Source organism: Enoplosus armatus, chromosome 14, assembly GCF_043641665.1.
Source record: "Enoplosus armatus isolate fEnoArm2 chromosome 14, fEnoArm2.hap1, whole genome shotgun sequence".
Classification (NCBI taxonomy): domain Eukaryota; kingdom Metazoa; phylum Chordata; class Actinopteri; order Centrarchiformes; family Enoplosidae; genus Enoplosus; species Enoplosus armatus.
The window spans coordinates 8,034,543-8,054,864 of NC_092193.1; the positions used below are offsets into that span (position 1 = coordinate 8,034,543).

A 20,322-nucleotide genomic window follows, 5' to 3' on the forward strand; every position below is an offset into this window, starting at 1 on the left:
TTTCTGTTTGGCCTGTGAGTCACAGTTATTTAGGGATGTTACTGAGACACAGTGACAGCCAGAAATCAACGTGTAGGTGTAAAATCAAGTATCCCGTCAGGAATCTCCTCCAAAAAGAGAGAAATCCCAATCTCAATCTCAATTTTTATAAACGACCAACATCAGAATCCGTCCTTGATGTGGTGTAAAAAGTTAAAAGTTCATCACTCCCGTGTCGCCTTAACTCGTTGTGTCCTGCAGAGAAACGCTGGGAGTAGATCCTGGAAGTGGATCAGGCTTGATCCTGGTTCTCTCTCAGAGACCGCGGGACTGGCTGCACCGATCAGACCTGCAGTGAAACTTCTCCTCAAACTTTGATGCGGAGAAAAATACTTTCTTTATAAAAGAGTGCCTAGACTTTTGTATTTTAACAGGTTTTTTTTGGCGACAGCTCTCACATAATTCACACGAGGAATAAACGGATCGTACCGTGAGTTTCTCTCCGCTGCACGGCCGTGAAGGTGCACCGGCGGTCAGTTTCACCCGGCGAGGACAACAGACCCAGAGATCGGTGAGTTTTTACGAATTTAGAGGAAGATATGAAGTAAAAATGCGCTAAATCTCTATTTAAATGTCATCTCTGCTGTTTGTTGTCATCAGCCTGCACACACAAATCATTACTTGTGTTTATAACTTGTGTCTGTGATCTCTCATGAGGAAAAAAGCCTTTATTTCAGGTATTTATTCCAGTTTGGAAATACTTTGATACGTGTTCAACAGAGATCTAATACATAAACAAGTACTCATGGTTGCATAGTATCATGATATTGAGTATTCCTTGTACTGGCTTGTGAAGGCACTTTCATGAATGTGTAACAGCTCTCCTCTATAGCTGCTGATCAGTGTAACGAAATCCTCTCAAACCAGGAGCTCCGCATCCACACTGGTTCACTGCAGACAGCCTGATCTGCTGTCATGATGGCTTAAGTCACAGAGAAGTGGGCCTCGACTTTATGTCTGACAGAGAGAGAGAGAGAGAGAGAGAGAGAGAGATTTCCTCCTCAGGAATGCTAATGCAGAAAACCCAAATCCTGCCTGGTGTTAATACCCCTGATTTACTTGTGTAAGTGGCTTGTAGGACGTCAAAATGAGTTTTAAGTGCTTATGGACACAGCTCTGTGCTCTATCATGTCAACCAGGAGGGCGTTTGTGTGTGAGCTGCCATTTTAAATGCATGTTATACAGTTTAAAGTGTTCATTCAACAGATGTGGTTATTTTACCTCACTTCCGTCACACAGTAGAGGAGATGCAGATCCAGTTGAAGGGCACTTTACAGGGAATACGACAATGTTTCAACATGATCTGTAGCCAACACATCCAGTTTCTTTTCATGAATACATACATTATCATTTAATGTGTTAGTGGAGATCATCTAATACAATACAAAAAATACAAAAACTGAATATTATAACCTTCATGAAGGTAGGATTTACTGCAGGACTGTTGTATCAGACTGGGTGTACCTAATAAACTGGAAACTGAGTGTATAGTCATGAATGAGATTAGAGTTAGAATAAAGCTGTAATGTCCCAGGGGGGCAATTTGGCTCAAAGACAATAGCCAGTAATAATATATATATATATAAAGTACAGAAAACATCCACACGTCAAGTCACATTTTGTTTAAAAAGCCAATAACTGATGGAACAAAATAACCTCATATATCTGTTAGTTCAACCTCCAGACAGGTGAAATCTCTGTCCTGATGGAGGCAATTTAGATTAATGTCCTCTCAAGTTTATCTATGTAACGTTTTATCAATCTGATGTCTTAAAGTGCTTTACAAGCCTCCAAAAAGCCTGTAAGTATGTACATCATGTACTCTTAGGACAGGACTTTTACCATCATTGTCTTTCTTGACGTACTGTATATTCTTCTCTCCTTTTTAGATGATAAAAACAAGCTGATTGATTGGTCAGAGGGGTTGTCAGCGATGGGCCGGAAGTTGGATCTGTCGGGCCTAACGGACAACGAGGCGGAGCATGTGCTGCAGGTGGTGCAGAGGGACATGAGGCTACGCAAGAAGGAGGAGGAGCGCCTCAGGTTAGTCCGGATGAAAGGTTCACAGGTTTAAATCCAAAGCAGAAAGATGCTGATTACTCAGAGTGAGTTAGAAATACCTCAAACAAAGGGATTTATTTATACACGACTGACTCATTCTCTTATGATCATTGCCTTCAAAATTGTACTTTTACTTTACTAAAAGTACATAAATATTAACATCAAAATATACTTAAAGTAACAAAAGTAAAAATACTGTTAATGCAGGATGTCCCATTTCAGAATAATATATTTTATATTATTGGATTTAAGTAAAATCCAAACCCACTGAACACTAGCGACTAGCTTGTGAACAACTGAAATATCTCTCTTTAGCTGCTAAATGCTCCACTATGTTCACCAGTTAGTCTCTAACTGTGTCTGTCTGCTGTTAGTAGTGTTCAGTGGGTTTTTAGAGCTTCTTTGATGAAAACAGCTGCATGCGACTGAAAAACAACGCTAAGAGAGCCGTGAGCGTGAACCAAAACAGTGAATATACAGACTGGACAGGTAAACTCTGAGCTGAAACTCACTGTAAAGCTCCATGAAGCTGAGCGGAGCTGCAGATTCAGGTGACATTTCCCTGTAGGTTCATCACTACGACCCCTTTCATATTATCACATTGTTTTCACATTGTCATGACACATTGTTATTATAAAACCATCGATTATAAGAGCTTTCATTTTCATGTGTTCATCTTTTATCCCAGGTGGTTTTAGGTTGTTTTTGTGAGTCAATGGATATATTAAACCAAACAATAAAACCTGAATAAAATGGAGGCTTTACAATAGAATATATTGTATATGCTGTTTACATTCACATACCTATTTTTGGTTAATTGTGTGGGGCTCAGTTTGCATTCGAGGCATTTTTACAGCTGTATGGGTATTTCCCATCCTGCATCTCTACTCTGAAAGTGTGTCCTCGAAACACTGGACAGGAAGTGACCTCCCTTTCCTGTTGTATTCAGACCAGCTTCCTCAAAACGTCTATCCTGCCTTCAGAGGCCAAACACCATATGTATGAAAACAAAGACCGAATAATATGCTAATTGGGTGAGTCTCTGGTTTATATCAACCTGAGAGTGAGAAGGGTGTCCGCTTGTCAAAAATAAGTAAGAATAACATGATCATGTCATTTCCCTGTGACTCTTTTAGTCTTTTTTTATTCCTCACGTAACATTATTTAAAAAAGTCTTTCAATGATAAGGGAGCACAATCGAAAGATAAGAATTTGGACCACACATGCAAGATAAAACTTAATGGCTGTAATTTCCTTAAGATTTCCAAACAGAGGAATGTCTTCATGTGGAGTTTGGCTCCAGCCACGTTTACTGAATTCAGTCACCTTATTTTTATGCCATTTTCTTTTACAGTGTTCATATATCGTCATATTTTTTGTAGTGACAGATGATCTCAACAATGCTGATAAGCTCTGGGATAAAATAATAATAGTATTAGTTAAAGGTATCCTGTGGAGTTTTATATCTATCAATATCTGCAAATACAGTAGTGGAAGAAGTACAGAGATCCTTCACTTAAGTAAAAGTGTAAAAATATTCCATTACAAGTAAAAGTTCTGTGTTCGAAGTCCTGCTGAGTAAAAACACAGAAGTATTATTAGCAAAGTACTTCAAAGTATCAAAGCTTTGGGAGTTTTTGTTAAGGGCCGCAAGTCTAAAAGGTTGGGAACTGCTGTTTTAATCTTTTGATAATGTGTTGTATTCAATGAGCTCATCATATGTTCTGAATAGTGACTTGGAACTACACTTCAGGTCAAAGTACAATATTTCCCTTTGAAATGTAGTGGAGTAGAAGTAAAGTACAAGTACCTCATTGTGCTTAAGTACAGTATTTGAGTAAATGTACTCCATTCTGAAAACTTTAGCTTTAAATGAGCTGCCTTTGTATCTGGAAGGTTTCTGATTAAATGTGCCCAAAGTGATTAAGTGGCGAGCTTTCCACTTCCTCTAACTTCCAGTGTGGCAGGCCGGGTGCTTACCTCCAGCTAATCTGGTGCTTGTTTACTGGAACAGCTCTGACTAGACTTGTGCTGACATTTGGCTCAGAGGAGGACATTTGTAAACAACATTTCTTGCATCCCACCTTTAGCAGAAGTGCACTGACACATCAGATCACGTAGCACTTTCACATGCCACATCTTTGTGGTAAAACCCTCATATCACGCAGATTGTGCACTGCTTCCTCAATCCTCTCGTCGTCAAGTGGGCTCTCACTTCATGCGTCCTGCTTTTGAATACAGAGTTGAGTTTTGCTGCTGTTTCTTGTGGCTCCGGTTGCACAAGAGGGCATCTTTATCTTACTGTCAGTGTTAACACAGAGCTGAATCTTGCATCACTGGACATGATCTTGTAAAGGTGTCTGTGAAAGATAACTGCAATATCAAGAGCCCGATTATGACTGAACTGATATTATGTTGGATAAAACCTGCCCTGCCTTGTTCTCTAGATTGTTGCAACAGTACAACAACTTTAGATAATACTCCTCTCTTCAAAGAAAAGGGAAGAAACAGCTTAGGATGACAAGTACTATTCATGTGAGTTATTATAACGGCCAGCCTTAACTGACAGCGATATTAATGAAACACCTTCTCAGTGTGTGTACATATTTATTAAGTAATCCTTTGTGAACTTTTGTTTTTAATGGTGACAAATGAACAAGTAATTAGTTCTTGTAGTCTCTGAAATAAGCTTAGTAGTAACATGTATGGGAATGAAAATGAATGCAGTCTTGATACAAAAGTCCTGCAGTAAATCACCTTCATGAAGGTTGTAATGTTTTAGAGAGGTGCTGATTCAACTGTGCGGTCGTTTTGTTTTGTGATTTATGCGACTTTCAGCTGTAACAGAGTAATTTACTTTCTGGATTAATGAAGTTCTCTCATCTATAACACAATACAATTTAACAGCACCACAAACTACAGAATCAACAAAAACAGTTTCTTCAACGACTGAACATTATGACCTTCATGAAGGTAGGATTTATTGTTGTATTAGACTGCATTAGCTTTAGCCGGGTGCACCTAATAAACTGGCAACTGAGGGTACTGTATAATCTCCCCCCTGGGATCAATAAAGTTTTGTGGTATTCCTGTGGTAACAATTTGTTAGATTCAAGAAATATCTACTGGATTCAGCAGCAGACTGGCTGTGTTTGGATTATGAATTAGTTATAAAATGTAGTGATAATAATGTGGCACAAACATCAGGCTGTATTTGTCTTGTTAAGTCTTCCAGCAGAATAATAGTCTCAGTGTTTCCCACAGGATTTTGTGAGACTGGTGGGTGGACCTCAGACCCTCTGGGTGCTCCCCCGGAAGAAAATGTTGTACATTTTAAAGTTAAATGCGTCAGTCTGGTGCACTTGTAAACAATTTTGTGCTCTAGTAAATATTTAATCATAAACACATTGGTTGTATAGATAATAATATAGCACTGAAAAAACTTAAGTCCACGCCCACCTGTTGTGTGGACCTCACCTCGGTCTCATCTGGTGTATAAATTGGACTGAGACGGACAATCGGCTCCCAAACACAGCTTTTTCTTCAGCTATTTAAGGAGCCAGTGAGGCCCAGAGCTCAGAGGACTGCACTAGACTAGAACCTGGAGTTACAGTCCGTAACTAATGATCTATATCTCTAGTGGGATAAGGGGAACAGGATATAATATATATATACCCTCACTGGGTCCATCCCACAAATACACACTCACTTCACGAGCTGAAACACGAAGGGGTCCATGCCCAGCCGCTGCGCCATGCCTAATAACGCATAGGACTCCGGATGAGCCCTGGTGGAACCGCTCAGTAGAACACCTGAAGCCTACTGTTGTGAGGAAGAGGAGACAAAGGTTACGCACTGTAACAGTCCAGCCAGGAGCAGAGGAGGGAGAAAAGGCAGCTCTCCATGCGCCGACAGGCAGGAGGGAGAGCGGGTAAACAATAACCTGATATCAAAACACTCAGACACACAGAGTGAGTCACAGAAACACGGGAGACATCCAGCAGATATAAATGAATGAAAGAGCAGGGAGAAGACCAAGAAGCCGCAGTGCAAATAACACTAATAATAATTAGCCAATGTTAGTTAATGTTACCAAAGTCCAGGTGATTAATGAGAAACACTGAAATAAGTTCTCAGGAAAAAGCCACAGAATTCACTGCCGCTGCACCTGATGATTTGGGGATTGCTGGCTTTTTTTCTGCATACACAACACACACACACACACACACACACACACACACACACACACACACACACACACACACACACACACACACACACACACACACAGCCTTAGAGTGGATTAATCCTGGCTGATTGAGACAGGAAGTCTGTGGGAGTGAAGTTGTGTTCAGTGTCACAGGAAGGTGAAAGCATCAGTCGGGAGACAGGAAGAGATGCGGTTTGATGTGTTTTCTGAATCCTCTGTAATTAGTCCGGCTGAAATTAAATGGCACAATTTCAGCTCATTGTTTAGCTGCCCGGCTGCGACTTTGCTGTTTAGGTTCACTCTCATCGCTCTCAGTGTTGTTGTCAGCCGCAGCAGGCCGCTGTTATGAAAAACAAACTAGTATACATTCACACAAATGCAGGCACAAATTAGTGGACGTAACATCAGTTTATCGCCAAGAAACAGACTCTTTGTGAGGGCCATTGCAGCTGACGCAGCTTCAGCCTCTCCCTCTTTGTTCTGCTTTTATGCCTGAAGCTGGAAAGCTCCTTTAGACGAGAGCGTGCGAGGACAGAGCTGCACTACAGACACTGTACAGCGAGAGCGGCTGAACATACATGTTTCATGTCTCCTCAGTAACCAGATGAGACAGAGAGAATGAATGACTGCTGCTGTTCTTACAGTGTCAGCTTCTTAGCTGAAGTTTTGTCCTGCAGAGTCAGAGGTGTGTTTACACTCCATACTGTTGTGCACATGTATATTTCTGCATGTTCTTTTACTACGTTGCGTCTTGCTGTGAGCATCTTGCTGTGACTGTGTGTGTGGTGTGCCTCCGTGTTATTTATACCATCCAGTGAGCTTCAGTAATGGAGTGTGCTGCTGCAGTGAGAGGGCAGACGGGCATCGGAGGGACACTGTTAAATTTTTATAGTTTGGAGTTACAGAAAATGTGGCCTAAAGGTTTGTGCTGTCAGAGCTGCCTGCGTTATTGTTCAACAAATGTGGCTTTCAAAAAATGGACTTCTAGGTCATATAGTGTGTAGAGATCAAACGATTAGTGGATTAATCGATTAGTCAGTCGTCAGGAACTTAATCAGCAACTATTTTGATAATCGATCATGTTTAAAATTCACAGGTTCCAGCTTCTCCAGCGTGAATTTACAATATCTTTGTTTTTTACTGTAGGTCGGCCACTTTTTAGACAAAACAAAACATTTGAAAATGTCAACTTTTTCGGAAATTGTGAGGATAATTTTTTCACTACTTTCTCACATTTTAGAGACAAAACAATTAGTTAATAGAGATTTAAAAAATCAGCAGGTTAATCACTAATGAAAGTGAGAGTTAGAAAATAGTAAAGTGAAAGTAATAGCCCTAATAATGTGTTATTTAGTTATATTCTACCTGTGTATCACAGGTATTTGTGTGTCTTTTCTCTTTTTCTACCGCTAGTTTCCACTTTTCTCTCCATGTTAAATTCTCTGTCCATGGAAATAAGAAGCTTGCACTCTAATTCACTTTAAAACAACCATTTCAGGAAATGTATTTCCCTCAAGTGAATACAGTCTATAGGGAACACGGAATGGGGAATTTCATTTTTGCTATACATTTTTAATTTTAGTCATTTAAAACTGAAATGAAACCCACAGTGGCTCTCTCTTTCCTGCCTCTGTCCTCGTGTTGTCAGACTCCATCAGTCTCCTGCAGTAATCACCTATAAATGATTCAGTCATGGCCGATGCTGCTGCAGACCTGATGTGAAAATAATGGATTTCTTTGACTCTTTGCTTCCAGCGCTACTTACATCCATCCATCATGTTTTTCTACTGTAATTCCTTATTCCATCATCTTTAAGCTTCTGTTTGAGATGTATGTGACTGTTCATGTGTGAGTGTCGGTGGATGCTTCAGTGCTCTTCAGTCGTGTTTCTATGCAGACAAACTAGCAGTATGTGCGCGTAAATGTTAAGATTTTGCATTCAACGTGTGTAGATGTTTTGCTCTCAGTCTATTTCTACCGAGATACATCTGAGGTTAAAAGTTCATTATTGACCTTAGAAACGCCCGTTGAGTAAACACTCTCACCACAAGTAGCATTTGTGGAGCTTTCGATCATATCACATGACCTTCAACAGCAGATGGAGTTTGTCCAGTTGTCATGGAAACGTAGATGTTTCCATGGTTCCAGAGTACTTTAAGGTCTTCTCTGGACTGGCTCCAGACCTCGGAATCAAACAGGTATGTTGTTGTGCCCATTCACAGTTGTTTCCATTGGTTGGAAAAACAGTTGACCAATCAGCGCTTAGAAGGCGGGATTAAAAATAGGGACATCATCTTGCTACATAGCCAGATAACTTGCTACGGTCATTAAATATAGCAACAGAAAAATAGTGACAAACATGGATGAGATGGACGCAGCTTTAAGTCCATCTCATCCACGTTTGAAAGTTTGAACTAAATGGACCTTGAGGTGAGATTTATTTTCTCAGCTGTTATTTCCAATGTCCTCAATGAACTTTGAAGCTTGACTTTTTTAGCGACAGTGGAATTAGGAGCCCTTAAACCTGCAATAACAGATTTATTTTGGCCAACTGAGGGCAGCGGAAACAGGTGAACACCACACTGACGTATCACAATGGTGAACTTGTTAGAAAACCGTTGTTTATTTACACATCCAGCACTTACTGAGGAACATTATCGTTCATTTGGAGTTGTATTTCTGACCACGTGGTCAATGTAAATCAAATATTCACTCTCTTTTAGCTCTGTTTCTGGTCTCTACCAACTGCTGTGGGAAACATCTGGCTCTTTAGCTGCTAAATGCTGCACTATGTTCACCATCCAGTCTCTAACTGTGTCTGTCTGCTGTCTGTCAGTGAAAAAGCTGAATGGCAGACAGACAAAGTTAGCGATCAGCTGGTGAACATCTACAATCCCATGACATCTGCTGAAGAAGATCATGACATGTTCAAAAAGCTCCAGAACAGCTACTTAATGGAGCTTGTGGTGAGACTGTTTTCTCAAGCAATAACAAATGTTTATGATACCCATATAGGCTGAAAAGCTGCTGCTGCTGTCGAGGAAAACACACTGATGTATTATTCAGCGCGGCCTCCTTCTTTAACCTTTACGTGAGCACAGCGGGCGACGTTTAAATGAATGCAAGATGAGAAATGCTCTGCTTAAATATTCAGACATTTAGAATGAGAATTTCCATGACGGCATTTCACCACCTTGGTATTGATAAACTACATTAATCGAGATATTGCTGCTTTTTTTCAATCATCATTTACCTTTTTAAATGGTGTTTAGAAAATGGTAAAATGACCGACTTTGTGAAACCACTTTAATTTCTGCTCCATTTTCATTAAATGGAGGCAGAGGATCAGATCAGTGAGACTGGCTGTGTGTTTGTGTGTGTTTATTTGCACTCAATGTCCTCATTGTAATAATCGTCCTTTTTGATGACTGTTGTTTTATCCACAGAGAGGAACTATGGTTCTCATCCCACTCACTTTCACACATATACCCAGACTCAAATGCTTTTTTTCCTGATTTTTGTATCTCTCTCTCTCTCTGACACACACATTCCTGGTTCCACTATCTTTCTCCCTCTAACCATCCCTTCTCTCCCCCTGCTCCTCCTCCTCCCCTCAGTGAACTGAAGCAGGAGCTGGACGAGGAGGGCAGTCGCTGCCTCCTGCTGTCACGGCAGAGTTGCTTCAACCAGCGCTGCTGCATCCGCTGCTGCTCGCCCTTCACCTTCCTGCTCAACCCCAAGCGCAGGTGCCGCGACTGCCACTACAACGTCTGCAAAGCCTGCCGGGTCTACAACAAGCGGGACAAAGCCTGGCTCTGCTCCGCCTGCCAGAAGTGCAGGTAAGGTCGGTGGTGGTGGTAGTAGCGGTGGAAGTATGATGTGTGATTCAGACAGTGGGTGTGTGTGTGTGTCCGCCAAGTACATGAGGCTAAGTTAAGGATGAGAGGCTGACAGTGACGTCAAAGGTTATTAAGGTCTTAACTCTGCGGCTGGAGAGATGGATTTAGTACTTATTACTCACAACATAGTCACTAAGATACAGCACAGGATAAAGTCTGCCACTGGCTGGAATATTTGCACTCAGCCTAACACAACATGACAGGGAGAGACGTACTAGACTGTGGTGGTGGATGTGTGATGCAACAGAAAAATGTATGTACAATTTTCTCCTTTTTCTTTTATTAAAATTGTCCGTTTATGAAGTGTTGAATGCAGCCTCATGCTACAGAACACCTTTCATGCACCGTTCAGAGCTTCAGGTTTCAAATGATGCGCTGTATTTCTGTACTGCTGTGGTGTCATGTTTTAACTGCAGCTCAGATGTGACATGTTTGTTTTATGAATTCAGAAAAATGTCTAGTTTATTCAATTTATCAACATGGTAAAAACCTATTGGATAAATTGGAAAATGTGCGTTAATTTAAGATTATTTTTGTTCATGAAACATTTTGGTTAGTTTACATTCTTTTAAAGGATAAGACTGGTGTTGTTCTATATGTTTTTTAAGCCAGGGGTATTCTAGACAAGAACTAGTTTGCACGACGTGTCGTCCAAATACATCAGAAGGCGAAATCGCTTATAGCTGTCCTGAACGGTGTAAAACCGGCCGTCATTGAGAGATGCAGATTCAATGATCATTCAAATAACAGCATACACTTTAAGGCCAAGTCTTCTGAAAGACATTCATGGAGTTGCATTAATTTGTACAAAGTGACAGCAGCAATTGTGTAAAGAATGAAGAAAGAGAGCTTGAGTTCAAATCTCTGCATGAGGTGGGCGTGACATTACTTCCCCACACGGTCTGTGGCACTCAAGCCCATTGGTTCCTACTGAAGACGCACATTTTTTTTAAAACAGCTCACAATGATATAGTTTCCTTTTATTTTGTAATTAATAATTACTTTTCTAAAACTACTGGGCAGTGTAGTTATTAGCAAATGATTCTCCAACAGGGATAATTGTGCATTTGTTGGGAACTATTTCTGTCCACGGATTATTACACATTTGGTGCTCCAGTGAGTATTTACAGCAGCAGGACAGTGTTTCTGACTCCAGTGCCCACGTTGATGGTAACGAAGGAACAAGTCACAGAGTGCAAAAGTGTAACTCTTGTATGTGTGTTTTGGACACAACAACACACAACACAAATACAGTACAAATTAATTGTTGGTTTTTGTCTCTTTATGGGATTTGTTAACAATATAAACAATATGTATATTACAAATATTAAAGTCAAAGTCCATTCTCCATACCCACCTGGTCTGTTCTGGATCATGGGTGATTGCAGATATCCCAGCAGGCATGTGGGCAAGAAGGCAGACAGCCATCACAATAACTTATAAAAATGATTACTTTACTTTTTTAATTATAAAAAAATAACAAAAATACAGTTTGGGCAATTAAAACATTCAGATTCACAAAGACACAGGGAGAACATACAGAAACTAAAAACACATGATTTACTACTTAAAAATCTAATAATCACTTCCTTGGAAATGTTTCAGGCTGTCTGATAACTTCATGATATTGTTTACTTCCATCTCAGCTATCATCTTAATGAAGACGTCAGTTCTTTTGATTGGTGGAGTTGACAGGAGAGCTGGTAAATAAACCTCACTGACAGTTTTCCCTTCAGTCTGTACGAGGAGACAGACTGTAGGAGTTACCTAAAGATGGGTCACACTGTGAGACTTTCTGTGTCACCTCCAGCTCCTGTCAACACACACACACTCACTCAGCTTCTTTCACACTGCAACTCAACCGCACAGTGAACAGATGGCGACTCATTAAACATGCTGACATGGATATCTCTGCAATATCCTACAGCTGCCATTCCTAAACATCTAATTATATCCAGGTTCATTTTAATCGTAAATATTTAAACTAAATATGTCATACATAAATTAGATCTACGTAAACACCCTCTTTGATAAGACGATGCATACAACTTACAAGGCTTTAAAGAACTCCAGTAGCAACTGTATGATAATTGGAACAAACTGTGGATTCACTAAGTGGATTTGTTTTTATTTAAAGCCACTGTGCATTGAATCTTTATTCCATTAAACCTGCAATAGTTTATATTTTTTATCTACATATTTTTTGACCACTTGGGGGCAGCAGAAACAAGTTGTGAACACAACATTGACATATCACAACCTTTAAAGTTGATACAGCGAATTTTAGCAAACGTTAGCAAACAGTTGCTTATTTACAAATACAGAAATCTTTCACATGAAGTAAACAAAACTGTTCACGTAGGACCCCATCGTTCGTAGTAAGACGATGATTGAGAAAACTAGTTTTACATTGGCCAGCTAATTCTTAAGATGATGTTGTCGGGGGACTTGAGAGAGAATCTGACCGCTGAGCCTTTTCACAAGTTTCCCAAACACACTTTCATTGATTCAACAGTGATTTTCTGTCTCTAAACTACATGAAAATTGAATTGCTTTTTACCTTTCCTTGTAACTTGTCTCTGCTAGGTTTGCACACTTGTTGTTTGTGTAGATGGGTATGAAACTCAGTTCACTCCCTCTAACTCACAAGATGGCAATGAACATGATGCCATCACTGTTTAATCAGCGTTACCACCGTATTATCACTCAGCTCCAGTGTGCAGCCACAATGGTGCCTTGTTGTCTTGTCTGTTTTTTCCTTTTGGCGGTTAGAGAGTAAAGTGATTTGAATTTGTGCTTAAACATTCAGAGGGATGCAGGTTTGCAGACGCACATACAGTCACACACACATTTCTTGGAGCAGCTCCTCAGGTCAGCTGATTCAACATGCTTTACAAAGCAGCTCCAGCCAGTGTTTGGCTAACGACGTTGGCTAGCTGCAGAGTAGAGGTGAACCTGCACAGCTGCCTGCAGCTGGATGTGAGTCAAACTGTGGCCAGGACAGTTTCGTTCTGCAGAGTTTCAGTCCATGAAGCATGCATAGACATACTCAAACCTGGACTTGGTGATGAATTTGGTGATGTGCATTGCATATCCCTGTGATGGGTCACAGGTTATCAAGTTTACCTGTGTGTGTGTGTGTGTGTGTGTGTGTGTGTGTGTGTGTGTGTGTGTGTGTGTGTGTGTGTGTGTGTGTGTGTGTCTGTGAGTGTGCTGACCACCATTTTATCTAATTACTTATACAGCACTCTGTGTGTGTAATGTGCAACATTGTTTAAAAAAATAAATAAAAATATGATTATGTACTAAATGGTTTTGCCAAATATGATTTTTAGGAAACATTATTTTTTTGTTATTTAACTGGGTAAAAGAATAAAATCTATTTTTCAAGAGACACCTGGCTAAGAGGGCTGCATAAAAACATTATTACAACAATAAATGCAAACAGCATAAACATACTGAGACGACTGTCACACCCTACAAACAAGTACAACAAAAGAGTAAAGACAAGGTTTTCCCAAATTATCTAAAGTAAGAACGATAAAAAGCGGTCACAATGACAGAGTACTATTTTCCAGATCCTATTGAACTGACTTAAATTCTTCAGAAACGTAAGAAACGAAATTGTAAGAAACAAAAAGCATATAATATCACCAATAAAACAAACTTTGTATAACCTGTTAATGGCTGTATTAATTCAGTTTGATTCATTCAGTGTGCTATATTAGTATGACGATTAATAACAAATGTTGACAAATGATCAGAATAAGATGCGTATTGATTATATTTTAATCTGCAGGTCTCTTTGTCTCCGTCAGGTTGTTGAAGACACAGTCACTGGAGTGGTTCTACACTAATGTGAAGAGGCGCTTCAAGAGGTTCGGCAGCGCCAAAGTGCTGAAGACTCTTTACAGGAAGCACCTGGCGGAGCACAGTGCACTATCAGAGCTAACTGGTAAACCACTCAGTTCATTAGAGTTGTGGCTAAAACCTGTTTACATTTACTTTGGTGGTATGACGAGTTGCTGTACCAATTCATACTTTTTCTTTTTCGATGGTCGCTTGACATTGAGGGAAAAAACTGAGAACAAAGAATAAATCTTGAGTGCTTAACTTTGCGAAATGGGGACATCTGAAAGGGACTTGTTCAGATGTTTTCTACAAACCTAATCCTGTATTGAATGCAGTAAACAGATTAATGTAGAGAGAATCTACTCTCATGAGAAATGATTATGAGTTTTTATAAGGAGTATATTTCTGTGCATCGAGGTGATTTTTGCTGTTTCATTCAGCAGCGTGGGACAGGAAGTTGGGAAGAGAGTGAAACAGGATTAAGCTCTTTACTTGGTTTTCATCTCACATAACTTCAGCAGATTACTCTTGCTGCTGCCAGACTACAGCTTTTATGTTTGTCTGCTTCCTTCATATCATCATTCATCATGGAGTCAGTGTACTTGGGATTTCTTACACATTACATGAGCATTTGTGAGTGTACAAAAGGTAGATGCTTATGTAAACTTCACCGTTACAAAAACATGTTTTGTTTTCATTTGAATTCGATGTTTACTATAATTTATAATGTGGGCCTGTAATCTGATTTTTAAAGCTGCACTAATCAAAATTTTTATATCAACAATGGATCAAATGACTATGTAATGTGAAAGGTGTCACTTGTGGTGACGAACCCACAGAAAATGATCACCTGACTCTGCAGTTCCCCTTAGCGTCTTTCAGCTCATTGTTTTGGTTTTACGTCCCGTGACTTTACTATTTTGGTTCACTGTCACAGATCACATGGCTACAGGCAGTTTGTTTTCAGCAAAATAGCTCTAAAATCCCGCTGTACACTACCAGGGCCAGGCATTTTTGGAGGAGTTGGAGGAGAACCAAACTGAGATTAAAGAGAGTAAACATTGGACTCCAAATGAATGATAATGTTTCTCCATGTTTGCTGTATGTGCAAATAGGCAACTGCTAGCTAACACGTTAGCCATATCAACTTTGTAAGGTGATAATATGCCAATTTTGTGCTTAAAGCTTGTTTTGCTGCCCCCAAGTGCCCAAAACATCAGTTAATGCAGATCTGAATACGTGGACACAAAAACATAGGTCTGACTGAAATCACCAGTCATCATTTAATATGTCAGTTATGTTTAAATTGAATGTCAAATTTGTTCTTCCCCTTGGAAATAGTAGTTCATCAATGTAATCTTTCCTCAAGGTTTACTTTTTTCCCCCAGAGCTTTCAGTTTAAACCTGTTTACAATTCACTGGTGTCCTTGAAAATATAGGCTCTGGTATCTCTTATTATATTATTGATGAATTAATATTAATGAAAAACATAAAACATGTTCATCTTTTTAGTCAACATTAAATGTTTTGTGCAGTTATGATACCGACATGTTATTATCTCATAGTTTGATGTTTCAGTCATTTCCTTTTCTTTAAGCAGTCCTACACAGCTTAATGTGAAGCGTGTAGCACAAACACAGGCAGGGTTAGGAGCTTTGCTGGAGTCAGCCATGCTGAAAATGTATTCGTAGTACTATACAGTACTACGTACAACACTGTTCACCCAGCAGCATATGCTTCCAGCATGTTCATCTGGTCGAGGACAGAACGGTGTAGGCAGACGAGTGCATCTCTGGGCCATTAGTTCAGAGTCTCTGATCTGATTGAACAGACAAGGGATTTCAGAGAATTATGAGTGTTTTGTGGAGGAGAGGTCGCCGGCTGCAGATGATGCAGAGCTGTGACCCCTGTGGGAGGAGCACTGACGTGGACTGGCATCACGCCACCGCTCAGCGTCTCATTCTGGTTTACGTAGCTCTGTATCATACATTTTATCTGTCTGCACAGTCTGACTCACTTAAAGCCCTGCTAATGTTACATTGCATAAGAACAATGCAAGCGGCGTGAATAGCATCAGAATTAATAGAGCTGGCATTTGGGAGCTAATAGCTGTGAGTATAGGCATCATCCTGTGTGAGATTTGTGCAGCAGTGAAACATTTCCCTCCTCGAGACATAAGGCCACATCTCAGCAACAGTATTCAGAGACGTCTTCCTCTGAAGAGTAAAGCACAATAACTGAGGAGCAAGAGGACACATACAGACGCTGCAAACATGACCAAAGTGATTACAATTCATCCTGAGGGGACATTTCAAACACTTCACTTTAAAAAAAATAAAAAAAGTGACTGAAGCGCTCTCAAGTGGATGTTTTCACATGAAGACAAACAAATGACTCAAACTATGATTTACATCAGGTTCATTTATGATACACATCACATTAGTATTATCTTTCATAATACAGTGACCTACATATAGTCATGAACGCCTCCGTCAGTCAGTCTCATGGTGCCTTTGGGGTTACTGTGACCTTTAGCTGCTGTGGTAGAGGCAACTGTGTTGGTCCTGAGTCTTTTTCATGTCCCTTTGCTGGGACCAAATGTGTCCTGACTCGTTAGATGTTACAACACAGATGTCTGCACACGCTACGTCTACTGAGGGTCACGGAAACACAATCCATGCTCCAGCCCCTAAAAACACATAGAAGATCCTCATTTTGTCTTAATTTACAGGATATCTGACACCAGTGAACTCATGCTGGCCTTTAGAGTTTTTAGCAATGAAAGGGAGTAGATTGCTGCATAATCTACAGTTCATGTCACTCGGTTTGAGTCGTCTCTTTACCCCTTAAAATGATTGGAAGTGACCCTGTGTACTCTACTGTACCTCTGAACCACCGCCTGCTGCGCACAGATCAGGTCGCCTGGTAATACCACACGCGAGGCCGCTCTAATGCACTTATATAACCACAAATGGCTGCATTGTTGCATGAATATTTACATGACGTGAAAAGAGCTCAGGGCTCAGAGTTGGAAGAGGGAAACTATCTACAGTATGACCGAGCTCTCTGCTGCTCCGTCATCAACTCAAGTCATGTATTCAAAATCAAACCTTATATTTAAAAGGCAGAAATCCTGTATTGTCCTTATTTATAGCACAGATATGTCTTAATTAGATTTTGTTTTTTTTTGGTTTGGAATTAATTACTTTAAATACTAAACTTTCTGGTAAAAATTAGGTTAATTCCATGTGAATCTACAATATCTGTCTTGTCATGTACATGTCAGCATCTGTGTGTGTGTGTGTGCTCGCAGAGGGCAGCGCCTACGAGGAGAGTATCTGCAATGAGGGCAGCGTCTGTGGGAGCGACTCAACCTTCTACAGACAAACTGAAGGTGCAGACATATTTTATAATCACCGATCCTTGTTTATTCTGTACACCTGTTTTTCCTGATGTATTTTGTGAATTCACCTTCAGGCACGTGTTCCTTTAATACAATTTTATACAGTTAGTTTTTTATTTGTGTCAAGACATCTTCTGGTTACACATACACAAAACCAAAAGAAGAACTTCAGTTGTAACACTATATATACTTTTACATACTTTCAGTTAACAATATGTTTATATGCAGTATTTCAAATAAATTGTGCAATATTTGCTTTCTTGCTGAGAGTTACATCAGAAGATTGATATGGCGCTAAGCTAAGCTAAGCAAAGCAGCTGCTTGAATGGGCATATTTGAGAGTCCTATTGATCTTCTCATGTAACTTTCCCAAAATGTTAAACTGGTCTGTATTTGTATTTGTCCACTGGATTTGGACACAGGCCCAGAGAGTAAGACAGGGCCTCGAGATTGAGGTAAAAGAAATGTAAACATGCAGGAGTCATCGTTAAGACCCTTTCCATGTCAGTCTATTTTAAATAAATAATCGAATGACCACAAGCTCTTTGCCACACAGTGAACCTCTCACCTTTAGGGCCCCCGGTGCAGTTGATACTTCAGCCTTAATTGCGTCTCCATAAGTCACCACAACTGACCCTCTGTGGCCACATTATCCAGTGCAAGGTTGTTTTGAGGTCATTGTAATCCTCTCATGAATCCATAAACTCTTATTTGCTCCCAGCTGCCATGAATCTAAGGCTTCACAGCAGAGCCGGAGACACGAAGAGTCAAATGATCTTGATTTTTGTTGTAATCTTTTGGCTCAGGTTGCCAGTTGCATCTTAAACAGCTGTGTTTTTAGTCTGTTCTGCTCTCTTGTTTGCTGCCTCTGTCCCACTCTGCCCTCACTTCTCCTCACTCTCCCAGTTCACTGCACTAACCGGATAAGTGACTGCAAACATGAATGAAAAGCTGCAGCGGCCTGATGGTCATGTCTCTGTCTGGAGTGCCTCTGTAACACGAACGAGGCAGCGAAAACAGATTAGTAACGCACAGCTTGAAAACAGCATCAAAGTGAAAAGGATGCAATTACTTCCTCCTGGTTTTACATAATTGCAACGAGTGAATCGTGTTTTTGCTTTGATTTCAATTCCAGTTGAAGGATCATTCAGTTAACAAGTTATTATTGCGCTTCTTTGTGTTCAGAGCACAGCATGGCAGATACACTCACTGTGGCCTTGCGGGTGGCAGAGGAGGCCATAGACGAGGCCATTTCCAAGGCCGAGTTCGACACTGCCAGTCAGGTTATTTATGCTGTTCACATTTTATTAATAGTCTGTCATATGAAGAGTCATTTATGGTTGAATTGCTTATCTACTTACTGTACTGCTCTTTGTGTCCCAAAAACGGTTGTTTAATTTGTTAGCATTTTTGTTTTCTTTGTAATTACATTTTTTCTGTAAATGGCAACTCATGAAAAGTGATTTCCTGACAGATCTGTGTTGTGGATGCTGCAGTATGTTACTGTTTATGGGTCTGCAATACGGATCCTCTACAGACCTTTCATCAAGTTCCTCCGTAATCTGATTTGTCTGCTTTTCCTCTTTGAGTCAGAGTTTGAGTCAGATTAATGAAAACCATCAGGATTATGCTGCAATCCAAAAGACAGTTTAATACAACAGTATAGGACAATGTCCGGGCCATTGTTAGGCTGACAAAGAGTGCAAAATAACATGGATCATTGGCCATATTGAACATACTTTTATTTCACAATAAAGAGACACAAAACCACCACAAAGACACTCTCAATTACTACAAAGAGACACTAAATGACTACAAAGAGATGCTAAATGAATAAATTACATGTGATGCATGTCTTTTACTGGGTGTCCACGACTTCATTAGATTCTTCAGATATTCAGATACACACCAGAACTATCTGTAAGTTGAATCCCAAAGTATATTTGTGGTTCTGCAGCCACTTTCTAAAATAATACTGCATGTTATAAAAGACTTACTTCTCACTAATCTGTTAAAGTATCCCAAAGATTTTGAACTGAGTACAGAAAATATGTATATTTAGAGCGTACGTTTAGAGGAGTAATCAGCTTAGTGTGTTTTTGTGAGTGCGTTGTGCTGAATAGTTTTCTGTGTTTGTTTGTGTGTTTGTTTGTTTACCAGGAGAAGCAGAATGAGGCACACTATCTGCGGGAGCACAGAGGAGAGCTCATTGAGGAACTGGCCAAAACTATTGTGCAAAAAGTAAGAAGAAATAAATAGATTTTGTTGTCTGAGCTGCAAACACTCACTCCGTACAGTAACAGATTGCATAATACTCAAATGTAAGTCAGCAAGGGGGATCTCCACAGCTGTTTTTCTGCAGGGCGATGTGTTCAAATTAATACCTTCTGCACACACATTAAGACAAAACCATGAATTTGAAGCTGAGTTTTGAGTTCTGTGTGGGATCAAATGATATGCAGTCACTAACCATGTCTCTGACTCTCTCAGATTATTCATAGGAAGAAGACTTTGGCTGAGATGAGGGCAGAATATGACCAGGATTGGCCACTTGAACACAACACTGACCTTCATCATCATCATCAGTCCGCCTGTGATCAAGCCTCCAGCTCCCTCAAACACCAACCAGGCCTCTGGGTAAAAAAAAACACAATGAAGTTTTACAGTACAATAAATGGCTTTACAGAAGACGCAGTGGTTGAAAGTACATTCACTCCAGTACTGTACTTTTATTTATTTTTAAAGATTCATTTTGCTTCTTTCCTGCTCCATTAACCGTCTTAAGACCCCTCGGATTTATCTTTAGAGGGGCCCGACCCCCAGGTTGACAACCACTGGACTAAACAACCAAACTGTGT

At 40.1% G+C, this 20,322-nt stretch overlaps 1 protein-coding gene across 1 annotated transcript in view; it reads left to right on the plus strand.

Annotated features, from left to right (window-relative positions):
* The first annotated feature begins 363 nt into the window (after nucleotides 1–363).
* The window catches only part of myripa (myosin VIIA and Rab interacting protein a), a 29,834-nt gene continuing 9,875 nt past the window's right edge, over nucleotides 364–20,322 (plus strand). The window contains exons 1-8 of the mRNA XM_070918600.1: nucleotides 364–550; nucleotides 1,929–2,082; nucleotides 9,928–10,149; nucleotides 14,028–14,164; nucleotides 17,375–17,455; nucleotides 18,650–18,747; nucleotides 19,625–19,705; nucleotides 19,955–20,101. Coding sequence (XP_070774701.1) covers nucleotides 1,973–2,082; nucleotides 9,928–10,149; nucleotides 14,028–14,164; nucleotides 17,375–17,455; nucleotides 18,650–18,747; nucleotides 19,625–19,705; nucleotides 19,955–20,101 — 876 coding nt within the window. The 5' untranslated portion in view covers nucleotides 364–550; nucleotides 1,929–1,972. The remainder of the gene's footprint in view (nucleotides 551–1,928; nucleotides 2,083–9,927; nucleotides 10,150–14,027; nucleotides 14,165–17,374; nucleotides 17,456–18,649; nucleotides 18,748–19,624; nucleotides 19,706–19,954; nucleotides 20,102–20,322) is intronic.